At 48.8% G+C, this 16,959-nt stretch overlaps 1 protein-coding gene across 1 annotated transcript in view; it reads right to left on the bottom strand.

Annotated features, from left to right (window-relative positions):
- Positions 1–16,959, bottom strand: part of CLIC1 (chloride intracellular channel 1) — a 46,613-nt gene that overhangs the window by 8,307 nt on the left and 21,347 nt on the right. Inside the window, exon 2 of the mRNA XM_044269082.1 lies at positions 8,910–9,019. Coding sequence (XP_044125017.1) covers positions 8,910–9,019 — 110 coding nt within the window. The remainder of the gene's footprint in view (positions 1–8,909; positions 9,020–16,959) is intronic.

The following is a 16,959-nucleotide window of genomic DNA, read 5'->3' as shown; positions in this document are numbered from 1 at the left end:
GAGGCCAGGAGCTCTTGGAGCGCCTTGACGGGATACCAACAGTTGGCCGTAGGGAAGAACTGCCCGGATGCCGCGCAGGGTTGCACGGTTGACCGTGCCGCACGTGGACTCCCCGGGTCTAAGAACCCATAGAACCCTGGTACATGGCTGCTTTGTGATGATGCTTGTTGAGTGCCCAAAAGGGAGACCGTCTAGGGCTACGGACAATCTGCGGAAAGCTCGCCTAACATGGGTTGCCTACGCACCTGGACCGCCGCGCTAACCCTGATGGCCTCGTCCACCTCCCCCCGAGGATGGGGTTTTTTTTTTTTTTTTTTGACTGAGGAGCCGGGAAGTGACAGACCTGCCCTGGGCATGATAGTAAACGCACAGTTGAGGAACCCTAACAGGGACTGGAGCTCCCACTTGGACAGGACCCTGGAAGAAGTTGCGGAAGAAAAGGCGGCCTGGATCTTAGCCAGCTTGGCGGCCGCCACGGGGGCCTCAAGCCTGGCGAAAAGCTGGAGCAACTAGCCCAGACCAAGGGGACGCCCTGAGGTCCCCTGATGATCAGGAATCAGGGTGCAGACTGCCCAGGTGAGACTGAGCAAACCATGACGTAGCAAAGAACAGGAGAATGCCGCTTGAGTGGGAGCAGAGTACAATACCTGATGTAATAACAACTGTCAAGATAATGGGTGACCATGTCCAAACCCCCGTGATGCACCCGGATCCCATGCCATCAGGGATTCACACATGCGGAACCCGAACCGGGTAAACAGGAACCACTGGATACTGCTGGAAAAACCCTGAGCGTTTCAGGCAAATATAACGGATCCAGAGTGATTCAGGCAAATGTGTACCACCAGTGGGAAAAGACCTGAGCGATTCAGGCAAATGCGAACAACCTGTGGGAAAAAGACCTGAGCGTTTCAGGCAAATATAACGGATCCAGAGTGATTCAGGCAAATGTGTACCACCAGTGGGAAAGACCTGAGCGATTCAGGCAAATGCGAACAACCTGCGGGAAAAGACCTGAGCGAATCGGGCAAATGCAAACAACCTGCGGGAAAAAGACCTGAGCGATTCAGGCAAATGCAAACCTGTGGAAAAGGAGCTGAGTGATTCAGGCACATGCGAACAACCTGTGGGAAGAAAGACCTGAGCGATTCAGGGAATACGTAACCTGAGTGAATCAAGGAAATACACACAACCTGGAAATACCGCCAACCTGAAAGAGACAGGAAAATACAAAACCTGAGTGATTCAGGGAAATACGTAACCTGGGTGAATCAGAAAAACATACCACCTGGAAATACTGGCAACCTGACAGAGACAGGAAAATACAAAACCTGAGCGATTCAGGGAAATCGTGAACCCTGAGTGATTTGGGTACCTACATGAACCTGAGCGATCCAGAAACATGAACCCGGGCGAATTTGGAAACATAACCCGAGTGATTCAGGTAAATACATGAACCTGAGTGTTTCAGGGAAATGCATGAACCCGAGCGATCCAGGAAACACGTAAACCCGCGCGACTCCGGGGAATTAGACCTGGGTGAATGGGTAAATACGTGAATTTTTGAGCTAATCCGGGAAATACATGAACCTGAGAATCAGAAGGAAACAGGAATGAACATGGTATAGAAAGGATCGCAACCTGACCGAATCAACGGACAGCGCTGCCGACTCCGGCGATACTGAAGACCTAGGAATGGCGGCTCGTGAAGAACGAAGGAAGGCTCTGAGCTGCGGAGAAGCGTCACGCCGCTACTCGGCTGGAACTTACCTGAAACCCGGCCCCGTGGAGTGACCGGGCATGGAGGAGCCCTGCGACACAATTGATGATGGATCGAAATTCCGGTGGCCTGAGGCCTTGCTTACCCGAAAATAAGCTTGCGTTAGTACGAGACCCGGAGAGAGGTGCGATCTGGTGGCACTGGAAGAGGCGACGGAGAACCGGGATGCAGCCTGGGCGCCATGGCCAACTGCTGGGTAACCCTGGACAGCCAGAATAAGAGCCCGAAGTCGCGCCGCATGCAGTGAACCTGCGGAAAACAGAAATCCAGGGAACACACAAGATAGAGCGATCCAGGGAACATTACCCCTAAGTGAGTAAGGGGAGGCATAACACCAGAGCAATCCAGGGAACCTGGCCCCTGAGTCACCTAGGAAAGACATGACACATGCAATTTGGGAACATGACACCTGTGAATTGGAGAAAACATAACCCTGAGCGATTCAGGGAAGACATGGCACCTGCGATTCTTGGGTAAATGACACCTGTAATTTGGAGAAAACATAACCCTGAGCGATTCAGGGAAGACATGACACATGCGATTTCCGGGAACATGACACCTGCGATTTGGAGAAAAACATGACGCCTGAGCGAATCAGGGAAGAAAACCATGCTACTGACTTCTGCAGTGAGATGAAGACCTATGAACGGGAGCTCGTGAAGACTAATACTTAACGCAGTGACAGGGTGTAACAGCAGCCTCGTGGCTGGATCTTACCTGGACAAGGAGGAAACTTTGGCGCAACGATGGTGGCTTGCTTGCAGCTCTGGTGGCCGAGGCCCTGTTTATGTGCAGAAATAAGCTGTGTTCGGACCGATACCCGGCGAGGGATGCGAACAGCTAGTCCCTCATGCAGCGAACGGGTGCGTGACCCTGACCCATACGAACCTGGACCGGAACCGTGCCCGAGGGACTCAGGGAACACATGACACCCGGGTTTATACTGCACATGACACCTGACCAACACGGGGAACACATGCCCCCCGAATGAACAGGGAACACATGATCCCTGAACGCACAGGAAACACAAGACGCCCGGCCAACCAAGGGGGATCCATGATACCCGAGCGAACAGGGAACCACGTCCCCCGAATGAACAAGGCACACATGACCCCCGAGTGACCCAGTGAACACGCAACACCCACACGAAGCCGGGCAGACACCGCACCTGAATGACTGAGGGAAAACATGATATCTGAGCGATTCAGGGAAGACATTAACGCCAAAGCGAATCAGGGCAGATACCACCTGAGCAAACCAGAGAAGACATTACACCAGAGCGAACCAGAGAAGACATTACACCGGAGCGAACCAGAGAAGACATTACACCAGAGCGAACCAGAGAAGACATTACACCAGAGCGAACCAGAGAAGACATTACACCAGAGCGAACCAGAGAAGACATTACACCAGAGCGAACCAGAGAAGACATTACACCAGAGCGATTCAGGGAGACATTGCACCTGAGCGATTCAGGGAGACATTGCACCTGAGCGATTCAGGGAGACATTGCACCTGAGCGATTCAAGGAGACATTGCACCTGAGCGACTCAAGGAGACATTGCACCTGAGCGATTCAGGGAGACATTGCGCCTGAGCGATTCAGGGAGACATTACACCTGAGCGATTCAGGGAGACATTGCGCCTGAGCGATTCAGGGAGACATTACACCTGAGCGATTCAAGGAGACATTGCACCTGAGCGACTCAAGGAGACATTGCACCTGAGCGATTCAGGGAGACATTGCGCCTGAGCGATTCAGGGAGACATTACACCTGAGCGATTCAGGGAGACATTGCGCCTGAGCGATTCAGGGAGACATTACACCTGAGCGATTCAGGGAGACATTGCACCTGAGCGATTCAGGGAGACATTACACCTGAGCGATTCAGGGAGACATTGCACCTGAGCGATTCAGGGAGACATTGCACCTGAGCGATTCAGGGAGACATTACACCTGAGCGATTCAGGGAGACATTACACCTGAGCGATTCAGGGAGACATTACACCTGAGCAATTCAGGAAGACATTACACCTGAGCGATCCAGGAAGACATTACACCTGAGCGGTCCCGGAAAACATACACCTGAGCGATTCCAGAATACATTACCCCTGAGCGATTCAGGAAGACATTACACCTGAGCGATTCGGGAAGACATCACACCTAAGCAAACCAGGAAGACACTGCACCTGAGCGATTCAGGAAGACATTACACCCAGAGCGAACCGGGGAGCCATCAACCCTGAGTGACCAGGTAGACATTACACCCGAGCGACCAGGGAGACCCGTGCTGGAAAGATGCAGGGATCAGGGAAACGCCCCCCCCTATCCTCCCCCAGGTGACTTAAGGGCGGCCGCACCGGCGGGAGGCCCAGGCACCGCCGGACCCCTGACCCCCGGAACGACCGTCCCCAATCACCCAGGGGGTGAGACCGGACAATGCACTGGCGTGGGCAGCAGTTGGCCGGCCTGGCATTGGAACCCCTTTTTTTTTTTTTTTTTTCAGCATTGCGGGGGTTAACCGGAGCATGGCCCGAACAAGCATGCTGAAACAAGAAGCTTTATCCCTTTTTTTTTTTTTTTTTTTTTTTTTACCACAGCAATGCGGGGGTTAATATGCAGCAGGCCGGCACCCGGACGCCGGCCGCTGCCAGTCCCGGCGCCCCTGACCCCCGCACTGGGCTCATAGGCCAACTTGTAACTGGAGGAGCGATTCCTCAGTTCAACAGTGAGTTCCACACTGCATGGAAGAACCGGCCCGGGTTGCCGTGAGCAGTCCCCGCCAGCCGGCCGGCCTGCCCGCCCTCCCCCCGCCCCCAGGCGGCGCGTCATCTCGCGACGCCGAGCGCCGGAGGAACAGCACAGGGAGCGGGGGGCGGCTGGGGAGCGATTCCCCAATACAACAGTATGTCGTGAGCCGGTTGCCGTGAGCCGCCTCTGCCAGCCAGCCAGCCTCCCCGCCCACCCCCCGCCCCCAGGCGGCGCGTCATCACGTGATGCCAGCGCCGGAGGAACAGCACAGGAGCGGGGAGCGGTGCGACGAGGACTGCCGGGCAGCGGCGGCGGGCAGAGCGGGGCTTGACGGGCAGAGCACTGCCGAACCAAGGAACGAGGTGCCGGTGGCGGCGTGCCTGGCCAGCCGCAGAGCGGCTATACTTACTACAGGGAGTGCGGCTGGCAGTACGAAATCACACACGGGACGTGACCGGAAGTGATGTCAGGCGCTGGGCTGCTACCGCTCCACCACCGAAAAGTAAGCAACAACGGGCGCCCTCCTGCTTGTAGGAGGGGGTTTATAAAGGGTGCGCACGCTCCTCCCACAATTACAGGCTGCAAGCAGCCTTCAACATATATATTATTTTTTTTTAAATCAAAGCTGCTTCATTTTAGATGCATTGGAGCAACACACACAAAAAAGAATGCAAAAGTGGACACACCCTTGACTTAACATCTATTACGTCCTGCAATTTGCAAGCTGGGTGTGGAAAGGAAAACAGCAATGCCAGAAATATTTTCCTTATGGCAGGACGCCACGTTCCATCAAGACGCAAGACGTGGTGGGGCAGAGACAGCGGTGACTCACAGCGGTCTCATCACAGACAGTCCACCCTGTCTATACACTGATTTTACTGTGCCCGAAAAAGGCTGATAACAGGGAACACTAGACTGTATGCAACAACTTACAAAATAGATAGAAGAGATTTAAAGGGGTTGTCCAATTGAGTCAACTTATCCCCTATCCACAGAATGGGGGCCCGTTTTCCCCAGCTGAATGGAGCAGCGGTCACGCACGGGCATTGGCACTCTATTCAGCTCTATGGGGATGCTGGAGAGCGCTTGTACTTGGAGCATGGGTCCCCATTCTAGTGACTGTCGGGGGGCCGCAACGGTCAGACCCCTTTCGATAAGTCATCTTAATGGTGAAGGGGGACACATACACCTGAGAAAACTGTTGGCCGAATACACGTTTGGCCGTCAGTAGTGATGATCGAGCATGCTCAAGTCTCCTCCCCGTACGTTTCTTGGCTGCTAAGCAGCCAATAAACGTTCTGTGGAGGTACTGCCACGCACTGTAATGCCGCAGCCATGTTGGCTACTGGCATTACAGTGATTGGCTGACCGGAACTCATCATCGGGTGCTATATAGCACCCAATGGCGCATGTTCAGCTCATTTGTAGACAGGGGGAGCTGTGCATAGGAAGGGACAGACAGTGTAGGGAGGGTTATTGGAAGATTTTTTATTAGAAAAATTTTTCAGCAGAGACCCAAAAGTCCTTTTCAGAACTATTGTGTGCGACAGCAGCAATATATGTTTTTAGCGCATCCTGCGCTAAATAGCGTCTAATAGGCTGCTGCGGACAGTTACATTATCCACGCCACATCTCCTGTGTAAAGTGTACGCATCCAAAAAATCTGTGACATCCAGTGTACTTTTTCCGTAGACCGTGTCCACTGTGGACAGTGACATTAGCCGCGCCACATCTCCTGTGTAAAGTGTGCGCATTCAAAAATCTGTGACATCCAGTGCACTTTTTCCGTAGACGGTGTCAGCTGCGGACAGTGACATTAGCTGCGCCACATCTCCTGTGTAACGTGTGCGCTTCAAAAATGTATCTGTGACATACAGTGTATTTTGTCAACTTTGCAGCCATACTCCCCCCGGAACCCAAAGACTTCAGTTTCCCTGAAGCTGGTCAGCGAGTCATGCAAATAACGTCGCCGGATCGCCAGTGGTCATCGTTTATGGTTGGAACTACAACGTTATCTGATAATCTTCGAACCTCCGATATTCGTTTTTGATTAATGAAAACATTCTTGGCAAATGCTTTTTACTTTGGTTCGTCTTGCGCCAGTCCAAGAATTTCACCTCTAGCGGCGCAATACGGATGTCCCCGGCCTTCCCTCTTAATCATGGCCCCAGTTCCAAAAACCAACAAAATAGAACCGGAGTCATATTCCATTATTCCTAGCTGAAGTATTCAGGCGACCCGGCCTGCTTTGAACACTGTTAATTTTTTCAATGGTCAGCTCACCAGCAGGCCCTCGAATATAATGTTTTACAGGGTCAGCTCACAGCAGGCCCTCGAATATAATGTTTTACAGGGTCAGCTCACCAGCAGGCCCTCGAATATAATGTTTTACAGGGTCAGCTCACCAGCAGGCCCTCGAATATAATGTTTTACAGGGTCAGCTCACCTGCAGGCCTTCACCTAATTATACCTAATAGGTAATTTGCACGCATGCTGCCTTGCTTGGATGTGGTAGACCGTAGCCGTTTCTCAGGCTCCCTCTCCAGAATCAAACCCCGATTCCCCGTTACTTGTGGTTCTCGCTGAAAATAACTTTGAAAGTTGATAGGGCAGACATCCGAATGATCGTCGCCGTCACGGGGATGTGCGATCGGCCCCAGGTTATCTAGAGTCACCAATGCAGCAGCAGGCCCTCGCCCCTAAGGTTTTAGATGGTCAGATCAGCAGGCCCTTGCTCCAAATGTTTTTGAGGGTCACCAGCAGGCTATTAATCAATTTTTCAAGACTGAGTATGATGCCCTCCTTTAGTGCCGGTTCCTTTGGCAGCCCTTTCACTTACTGCATAGGCTTTATGAGTGTAAGAGTCCCACTACCTGAACAATTATACCATAATCTGAATGAGGCCCTTCTTTATGCGATATACAGGTTGTATCGGAGTGCCTCCTCCTTGTAATTTTTGGCAGCACTTGCACTTTATATACAAGTAAATATACAGGAAAGAATGTTTCCTAACAAGTTTTCCTCTGTCTAAACTTGATTTTATCTTCGGTTTTGTGCGTATTATTGTCATCCTGTAAAAGTGGTGTACTACTCGGACAACATCGTTCCCATTGAATCTGCTCCATACTCATCTCCCTAGACATCAGCTATTAGATATACATGTAATGTGTATGGGTAGCTTAAAAAGAAAAAAAAAAAAAAACACAATCGGGCCAGAACATGTTGAAAATATCGAATAAGCTTTACTCACCTCCGCCAATCCTCCACCACTGCTGCTCCAGTCCTCACCACTCTGCACTTCCTGTCCCGCCTCCACACTAGGAAAGGCCTTCTCTGCCACTTATCAGTGATCTGCCAGTTTTTGGTCTTCCCTAGTGTTTCTGATGTGTTGAAGTGGGACAGAAAGTGCAGAGGATCCAGCCTAATTTAGTGAGCACCGAACTGCAGAGGTGGGGGAAATCACTTGGGGGATGGGGATGGGCGGGGGAAGCATCTCCGTTATTTTTAAAAAATCTCCTGAGAACATCCCTTTAAATTGATGGCTCTTTAAAGTCTTCCTTAAAGAGTTGCGGAATAAAAAAAATAAAATAATAATTATTATAATTCTGGCAAGAGCGGCCCACTGTCCAATGTGTATGGGTGCGCCACAGCCCCCTTCCCGCCAAGCATCCATGTGTACAGGGGAGTGAGGCGGGTGTTTGTCGAGCAACTATTGAAATGTTACTTTATTCTGGCACCTCTTGCTACTCCAGCTCCTGCAATATTTGCAGGATTAGCCTCTGTCTGATCAATGGCTAGGGCTCTTGCCTAGTTTCTCTATGCTTTACACTGCAGCACCGCTCATCAGGAAAGGAAGGCAATGAAACCAGCAATAAGCAATTAGAACATATACTGAACTCCAGGTACTGTAAGTAAAAAATATGGATGCCCAGCACAGAAACAATCGGAGCTGGATTAAAGTTGTTGGAGACCCCGGGGCAAAATTTTTAGTGGAGGCTTCCATTTTACCTATGAAACTTGGACCTCGTATAACCCCGAATCAGCTACCTATAGGAAAGGTTGCTGCGCATGCATGTCACTTTCTCCACTTGTCTATGGGATCTCAACATAACCAAGCATATTGAAAATCCTTCTGGTATCTACTGCAGGATCCACAGAAGAAATCTGAGGCCTTCAGATTTCTGCTGCAGATCCTCACAGAAGCAACCATCTCTCCACCTCTTATCGGCTAGATAGAACACCAAACAGTCATCGTTGACCCTTGGGCCACAGGGGTGGGTGGTGGGGACCCCTTAGGCCCTCCATGACCTCCGTATAATCCATCCCTGTAAAGAATACATTAGGTCCGTGGTAAGTTAGTTACCAACCGTTCCTCACCTTTTCATATCAACCGTGGTGACATTAAATGTGACTCCTTTCAACCAGAGGACCATGAAGAGGCGCTGGGAAAAGGGGCAATTCCCAATGGTCTGTCCATCAGAGCCCGCCTGGAGGGGGAAAAAAAATAAATAAATATGGGGTTTATATAAAAAGGTAAAACAGGGAGAGGAGTACACAGCACATCGATGGGCGTCTCATCTCTACGTTAAACATTAACAATACCCATGTTGTGCAAGAGAAGAACAAGGCAGAGAAAGTCAGCAGCTGCGGGAGAGGGAGGGGGGAGAAGAGGAACCGAGCCAGAGACAGAGCAAATAATGAGGAAGAATGAATGAAGAGCAAGGAGTGGAGAAGTGGATTATTTAAAGTGGAGGATAAGGTGTCTGCTGAGGAGGGTGCGGAGAACATGGAGGAGTAGGCGAGCTCTAGTCCCATCTCCATTAACTTGGCACATGCATCCTAGTAAATTCCTCAGCTTTAAAGGGGGCACACCCATGTCTTACTAACCCTGGCACGGAGCAGCCACAATAAGAAATAATTCAGGCCCCAGGAGAGAGGACACCTAGCAGAGCTGGGAAAGTGCCAATGCAGCGTTGCAAGTTCTGGGCAGAACAGGGTGCAGGCTTAAAGGGAACGTGTCATCAGAAAATTACCTTTTTATCTTAAACATAGAATTTTTAGAATTCTTTTTAACTTTTAAAAATCTTTTCCTTGTCATCCATTTTTTTTAAAATAAAATGTATATAAAATCAATTTTCATACCGGCCACTAGGCCCAATTAGAGGTCTTTATTCATGCAGGTAACTTTTCAGTAGCCATCATCACAAGAGGCAGAGTTACAATGACAAGTAACACCTCTATGTATAGATCCAGCATTGACAATAGGTGATACGACAGCTTATCTATTCCCTCCTGACCCTTGCACAGGTCACGGAGCATGCCTAGTAGTAAACACTCCAATAGAAGTCAATAAGGTCTCCTCCTGACCATTGTGTCTATGGAACATCTCAAAAGACAGGAGGTCTCTACATATTCTAGGTCTAGTGGTGACACACTCCCTTTAAATGGAGAACGACCAGAGATGAAGGCAAGCAGGATCACAAAGGGTGTGGAGAGTCCGTCAAGAAAGAATACAGACTGCGGGCAAACATTAACAGGATTTAAATTAAAACTGCAGGCAGGGACTGTAAAGAACAGATGTAGCAGAGCTGGGTAACCCTCCGGCACATCAAGGGGTTTACACAGGACTGCAGGGCGATCCACTTCATTATCTTTAATCAGAGAGTAACGACGATGCGCAAAGCAGCACCCAAAAGATGGTTAACAAATCCAGATCTGCTACATGTGGAAAGTAGAAGATATGTGGACTCTTGCCTGATATTTCAAGGGTCCACATATGTCTTCTTCATAGGACCACCAGCTTCATGTGATGGACACGCAGGTGCATGGCTCGTACAGTTATCGGAGCGGTGGACCCGTGTGTCTGCCACATGACCAGGACTTCTATCCATGAATGACAGCAAGCAGAGATCCTAAAAACCTTGAGAACTGCAAGGTATGGCCAACACAAGGCAGATTTTTCCTGCAGGACAGGAGGATTTTCCTGTTTCTGCTGCAAAATCTCATCCACTTTGCTGGTGGATTTTTCACCTGCAATTTTTGCCGTGAAAAATCCGCAGCATGTGAACGTTCCCCCAATTCAGAAACTATATTTAGAAACTGTAAAACGTCTCATTTTATGAAGACCTTTCTTTTATAGACTTAAAAAGTAAAACAGGTCAATGCTCAAAAAAATAAAAGTAAAATAAATTCCAACATTTTGTATGGAGAAATATTTTCTTACACGTGTCCGGTCATTAATCTCAGGGAGAGGAATGAAGCTATTTTTAGCTGGACACACCTTGGTTAACTCACAGGGTTAGGTTTATTTGCGTGACATGCAAAAGTGACCTAACTGGACCAAGCCAGCATCCAGATCTGTGGGGCGTCACATAGACGTCACTCAGTCGTGTCCACCGTGGCAGAGAACAGTCGCCAGTGGAGTTGGAGGTTTGCCATGAGTTTATATCTAATATTTTTTACTAAGAGGATTTTAGGAGGACGCAGTGCCATCTTAATGGTATCATGGCTCAGAGACATAGAGACGTAGAAATGCCTTCTGTGCTCTCCAAAAATAATCATCTGCGTACAGAAATAGCTGTGAGCCAGAAAGTACACACACCACACCTAGACCCTACAAAGAGATGAGGTCACTGAGTAAATCTTGAATTGGGTGGTGTCCCACCAAATTACACGGTTCCTCCCATAGGAATGGGCAAGTCAGTGTTGAAAGTTCTTAAAAAGGGGCTCCCCCTCCCACAAGAGATGACTTATTACACCTTTCCTGGCACCCGAGCCAAATGTACCTTCTTTCATTCAAGATCATGAAAGAGCAAAGTAAAAAGACCTTCTCTTCTTGTACTGCAGGGTATATCAGGGACCATTACGGGTATCGACAGACTATATGATGGGCAGGGTTATACATGGAGATCACCTAACAGTTGGACAGCTGAATGCCAAAACCATCAAAGCAAGCCTCTCCTTGGCTGCCAAGGTCTACACAAGTGTCTTCAACAGTATCTTATGAGTCATGGTTGAAGAAGTCCACACCTGCTCAAGATCAACACAGAAGTCAATAAAGTCCCAAGATCTCTTCAGTCAGAATGAATAAGGGATTCCGTTCAATTTCTGAACTTCATTCAACAAAAAACTCTCCTTTACCCAAGTGGTCATAGCAACTGCATCACCAAATGGTTGGAATGAGCCAGCAGTGGATAGTGTTCAAGTGCACAAAAGGCGCCCATATATTATTCAAAAGACAGCCAAACCTGCCCATATTTTAGCTGGATCGGCCAACGTTATGAAGTGTTGTGGGAAAAAGACATTGATGGATTTTAACATGAATGGTCCTTGGTTCATATGGGAGAGAAGCCGGAGGCATCTGACCAAGGCTTATTCCCTTAAAGTATCTTCATGGATAAAAGCTATGGCAAGCTAAAAGTAACTGGATTAGCAAATGGTGGGGAATGGATGAAGAATACAAAAATGTAAGGATTTTGTTGTGTTGACCCATCTCTCCAAGTTCTACACCGTTACCAAATCAACCCATGGTCATTGAAATTTCTCAGTCTTACATGGTTAGGGATAATGGGCAAACTATGTGGCCCTTTTCACAGTAATTACTTAAAAATTATCAGGGTAACATACTTTGCAAGACTGGGGGTCTGGGAACCATCACTATTAGCAGTAGTCAGACCCCATCAATGACAGGTTTATGGCAGAGTGAAATGATATGCAGAAATCCCCTTTAAGCCTGGCAGATATTGAGAACGACATCTGTTTTCTGTAAGGCAACGTCTGCCAAAACCACAAAAATCACGGGACGTAGTCAGTTGGAAACTACCAGCAGCGATTTTGTAATGACCCAGAGTGCCATTACCACTCTATTGCACCTTGCTACTGTCTCCAACGCGCTAACCTATGTCACCAGAATGTATTTTACATCATCCCTGAATAATGTGCATATTTATTCCTATGAAACTGTTCATGCAGTTACCTGGTTTACCACAAGGTGGCGGCATTGCTGGCAGAGCTGTACTATGTGGAATGGAACCCTTCTTCAATTCTATCCCCCTCTCTAGAGAGGGAGGAGTTTTAGCTAGTGTAGGTCAGTGTAACCTATCCCTCAGGAGGAGAGGTTGTAGGTCCAGCTTGTCCCCTGCTGGGGAAGGAAGCAGGCCTTGTCCTATTTGGACAGGCCTTGCCTGTGAGTTTATACATGGTTGCATGTACCCCTCCTGGGCTTTCATTGCCTAAAAGCCAAGCTAAAGAAGCTTGAAGCCAGGAAGAAGTTCCTAGGATTAGGGTCCATTCACACGTCCGTAGAATGGGTACACATCCGTTCCGCAAATTGTGGAACGGGTGCGGACCCATTCATTCTCTATGGGTCAGGAATGGATGCAGACAACACACAGTGTGCTGTCGGCATCTGCATTTCTGGAGCGCGCACTTGATCTTCCAGTCCGCGGCTCTGGAAAAAAAAAAGAACATGTCCGCAATTGCGAAAAAGAAGAGGCAGTTCTATGGGGGTGCCGGCCGGGTGTATTGCGGATCCGCAATACACAACGGACGTGTGAATTAACCCTTACAGTGAGAGTCAGACTACAAAACGCTAAGTTCCTAAAAGTTCCTATTTAAACCAACCAACATAGCAGAGCTGAAGGAATTCAGATGTAGCAGAGCCTGCCAGAACTTCATGCCAAAGCTTGCTGGAGACCAAGACCAAGTCTGTATACTGTTTGGATTACACAAGTAAAGCTGTTTTTGGAAATACATGCAAAGTCTGGACTCAATTATTCCTCCATCATCCAAGTTAACTACTCCTTTTGCACTGCAACGGACAACCACGTCTGGGATCCAAGGAACAATGTTTTCTACTTTTTTACCCACTGGTGGTTGGTAGTAATTATTACATGGTTGATTGCTCATTAGGGTATCTAATTGACAAAAACCGGAATTAGACTTACCGGTAATTCAGTTTCCATGAAATCACCATGACGGCCACAAGGAGATTGACCCATGACCTCTGTGGGGGCAGGAAACAGAGAAGAGGTTAAATTGCCCCCTCCCACCACCGCACCTCAGTGTTCCAAAGATATCAAGTGCCAGAAGTGTCCTAGTATTTCCCAGTATTACACCATACCAGAAAAATACCGGTGAAAAACAAAATTTCAACAAAATTTCAACAAAAGAAGGGGAGGGAATGTATGGGCCGACATGGTGATTTCATGAAAACTGAATTACCGGTAAGTCTAATTCCGGTTTTCCCATATCATCACCATGACGGCCACAAGGAGAGTTATAAAATTATTTTTTATGGGTGGGGGCAACCGCCTGGAGAACCCTCTGACCAAAGGAGAGGCCAGAGGTTCCAGACAAGTCCAAACAAGTCCAAACGGTAATGTTTCACAAATGTGTGAATACTAGACCAGGAGGCGGCCCTGCATATATCATCCAGGGAGGCCCCTGCTCTTTCAGCGAAGGTAGTAGATACAGCTCTGGTAGAGTGGGCTCTAATATTGGAAGGAGGATCCAGATTCTGGTTCTTATAACATAAGGTAATAGTGTCCTTAATCCATCTTGCAATGGAGGATTTTGAGGCCCTGGATCCCTTATTCCTTCCAGCAAATTGGACAAGCAGACTGTCAGACTTCCTGAAGTCCCTAGTGGCTTCCAAGTATCTAATAACTGCACGCCTAACGTCAAGGAAATGAAATTGCTCTTCTTCCTGATCCTTGGGATTGTTGAAGAAGGATGGAAGTAGGATCTCCTGGCCTCTGTTGCGGTCTGAGGCCACCATTGGCAGGAAACCTGGGTCTAGTTTAAGCACAATCTTATCCTCAGTGATGGTAAGGTATGGTTCCCTAATGGAGAGAGCTTGAATCTCTCCTAGTCTCTTGGCAGAGGTAATTGCTATAAGAAAGGCAGTCTTGAATGAAAGCAACTTGATTGAACAATCCTCCAACGGCTCAAATGGGGAACACATAAGATTGTTGAGAACTAAATTTAAGTCCCAGGTTGGGCTGCGGGACCTAAGTGTGGGTCTCAGTCTACGTGCAGCTCTAATGAATCGTTTGATCCATCTATGGTCTGCCAGGTCGGAATCAAAGAAGGCGCTCAAAGCCGAAACTTGAACCTTTAAAGTGGATGGAGAAAGGCCCATGTCCAGGCCCCTTTGTAGAAATTCCAGAATTTTCTGGATATTGGGCCCCACGGAATTTGGATTTTCCTCGCCCGACCATGAGCAGAATCTCTTCCAGATCTTCAGGTATATCGCTGAAGTGACCTTTTTCCTAGAACATCTCAGGGTGGCTATAACCTGGTCTGACAGGCCCTGAGACCTTAAGAGGGAGACCTCAGGATCCAAGACGTGAGCTTCAGGAACTCCGGATGAGGATGTAGCAAAGGACCCTGGTATAGGATGTCCCCCCTGAGTGGGAGTCTCACTGGTTCGTCTATTGCTAGCTTTAATAGAGGGGTGAACCAACTCCTCTTGGGCCAGAACGGAGCGATCAGCATCACCGTGGTTCTCCCCTCCTGAATCTTCTGAATGACCCTCGGGATGAGCGGCAATGGAGGGAATGCGTACCCTAGATCCCAGCACCATTTTAGGGAGAAGGCGTCTACTCTCCAGGGATGGTCCCCAGCATTTAGGGAGCAGAATGTTTGCACCTTCGTATTTCTCCTTGATGCAAACAGGTCTATTGTAGGAAGCCCCCATCTTCGGGTTAGCATATTGAAGACCTCTGGGTTCAGTGCCCACTCTGTGTGATCTATTACCTGTCTGCTCAAAAAGTCTGCTTCTAGATTCAGGGATCCCTTCAGGTGCATTGCTGAGATGGACTTTAGTTCCTTTTCTGCAAAGGAGAAGATCTCCTCTGAGATACTTTGGAGTCTCCTTGATCGAGTACCCCCCTGGTGTTTTAGGTAGGAGACCACAGTCACGTTGTCCGATAGGACCTTCACGTGCTGATTTCGTATCAATTGCTTGGTGGCGAGAAGGGCTTCTCTTACTGCATACAGCTCCCTGAAATTTGAAGACTGAGCAGATATTAGACGCTTCCACGTTCCTTGGAAATAGGCTCTGTCGATTTTTGCTCCCCAACCGGATTGGCTGGCGTCCGTGAAGACGGTAATCGACGGTGATCTGATCCAAGGGACTCCCTGGGACAGATTCTTCTCCTTCGTCCACCATGAGAGGGACTTCTTTACTAATCCTGGGATTGGGAGCTTGGAGTCCAGAGAACCCTTCTTCTTGTTCCAGTGGGACAATAGCCAGGTCTGAATCACACGGCAGTGAGCCTGTGCCCACTCGACCGAGGGTATACAGGAGGTTAGGAGGCCGATTAGGCTCATTGCTTCCCTCACTGAGCATTTTTTCCCCTGTTGGAAGTGCCTCACCTTGTTTATCAGGGACTGGATTTTGCTCTGTGGAAGAAAGGTTGACTGGGTTACGGAGTCTAGAGTAACTCCCAGAAATCTCACCTTCTGGGATGGAACCAACATTGACTTGGGTTCGTTCACTATCCAACCTAGTTGAGATAGGCGGGACAGAAATACTTCCAGGTCCGACAGCAGGAGATCTTTTGAGTCCGCTATGACTAGGAAATCGTCCAGATATGGCACTATATTTAATCCCTCCTGTCTGAGAGGGGCTATCATCTCTACCACAAGTTTGGTGAAGAGTCTTGGAGCGGCTGAAATCCCGAAGGGCAGTGCTATAAACTGGAAATGACGAATCCGATTGGAAGGGTCTAGAACAGCAAACCTTAGAAACCTCTGGTGATCTGGGTGAATGGGGACGTGCAGATAGGCATCTTTCAGGTCGATCGAGCACATAAATGCCCCTAGCTTTATCAACGGCACTAAGGATCTGAGAGACTCCATCTTGAACTTCCTGTAAAGAATAAACTTGTTCAGTTGTTTTAAGTTTATGATGGTCCGGAAGTCTCCTTCCTTTTTCCTTACTAAGAATAGGGTTGAATAGTACCCCTGACCCCTCTGAGATGCGGGGACCGGGATTACAGCACCCTTCTTCACCAAGTCCTGGACTCCTTGAAAGATGTTTAGGTTGGAGAGTCTGGTAGGCAACCTCGTGATGACGAATCTTGCAGGGGGGAGAGAGGTGAACTCGATCCTGTAACCTTGCTGAATGATGTCCAGGGCCCAGGGATTTCTTGATGTTAATGACCATGGACCCAGGAAATCCTTCAGTCTCCCCCCTACGACGGCGTCATTGTTTGTCCTCAGATTTAGACTGGGGCTTGAGAAGGAAGCCCCTTCCTCTACCCCCTTTGGGATAAGACCAGCGGCCTGACTTGCCTTTCCCTCTAACAGACTTATTCTGTCCGCCGTAGGACCGAAAGGACTGATTCTTCCTAAAGGACCTTTCCTCTGGGAATCCCTTTTTCTTGTCGGCCGCCTTCTCAAGTATCTCGTCTAGGACCGG

The sequence above is a fragment of the Bufo gargarizans genome, chromosome 9, assembly GCF_014858855.1.
Source record: "Bufo gargarizans isolate SCDJY-AF-19 chromosome 9, ASM1485885v1, whole genome shotgun sequence".
NCBI classification, from domain to species: domain Eukaryota; kingdom Metazoa; phylum Chordata; class Amphibia; order Anura; family Bufonidae; genus Bufo; species Bufo gargarizans.
This window is presented reverse-complemented; position numbering and strand designations above follow the sequence as displayed.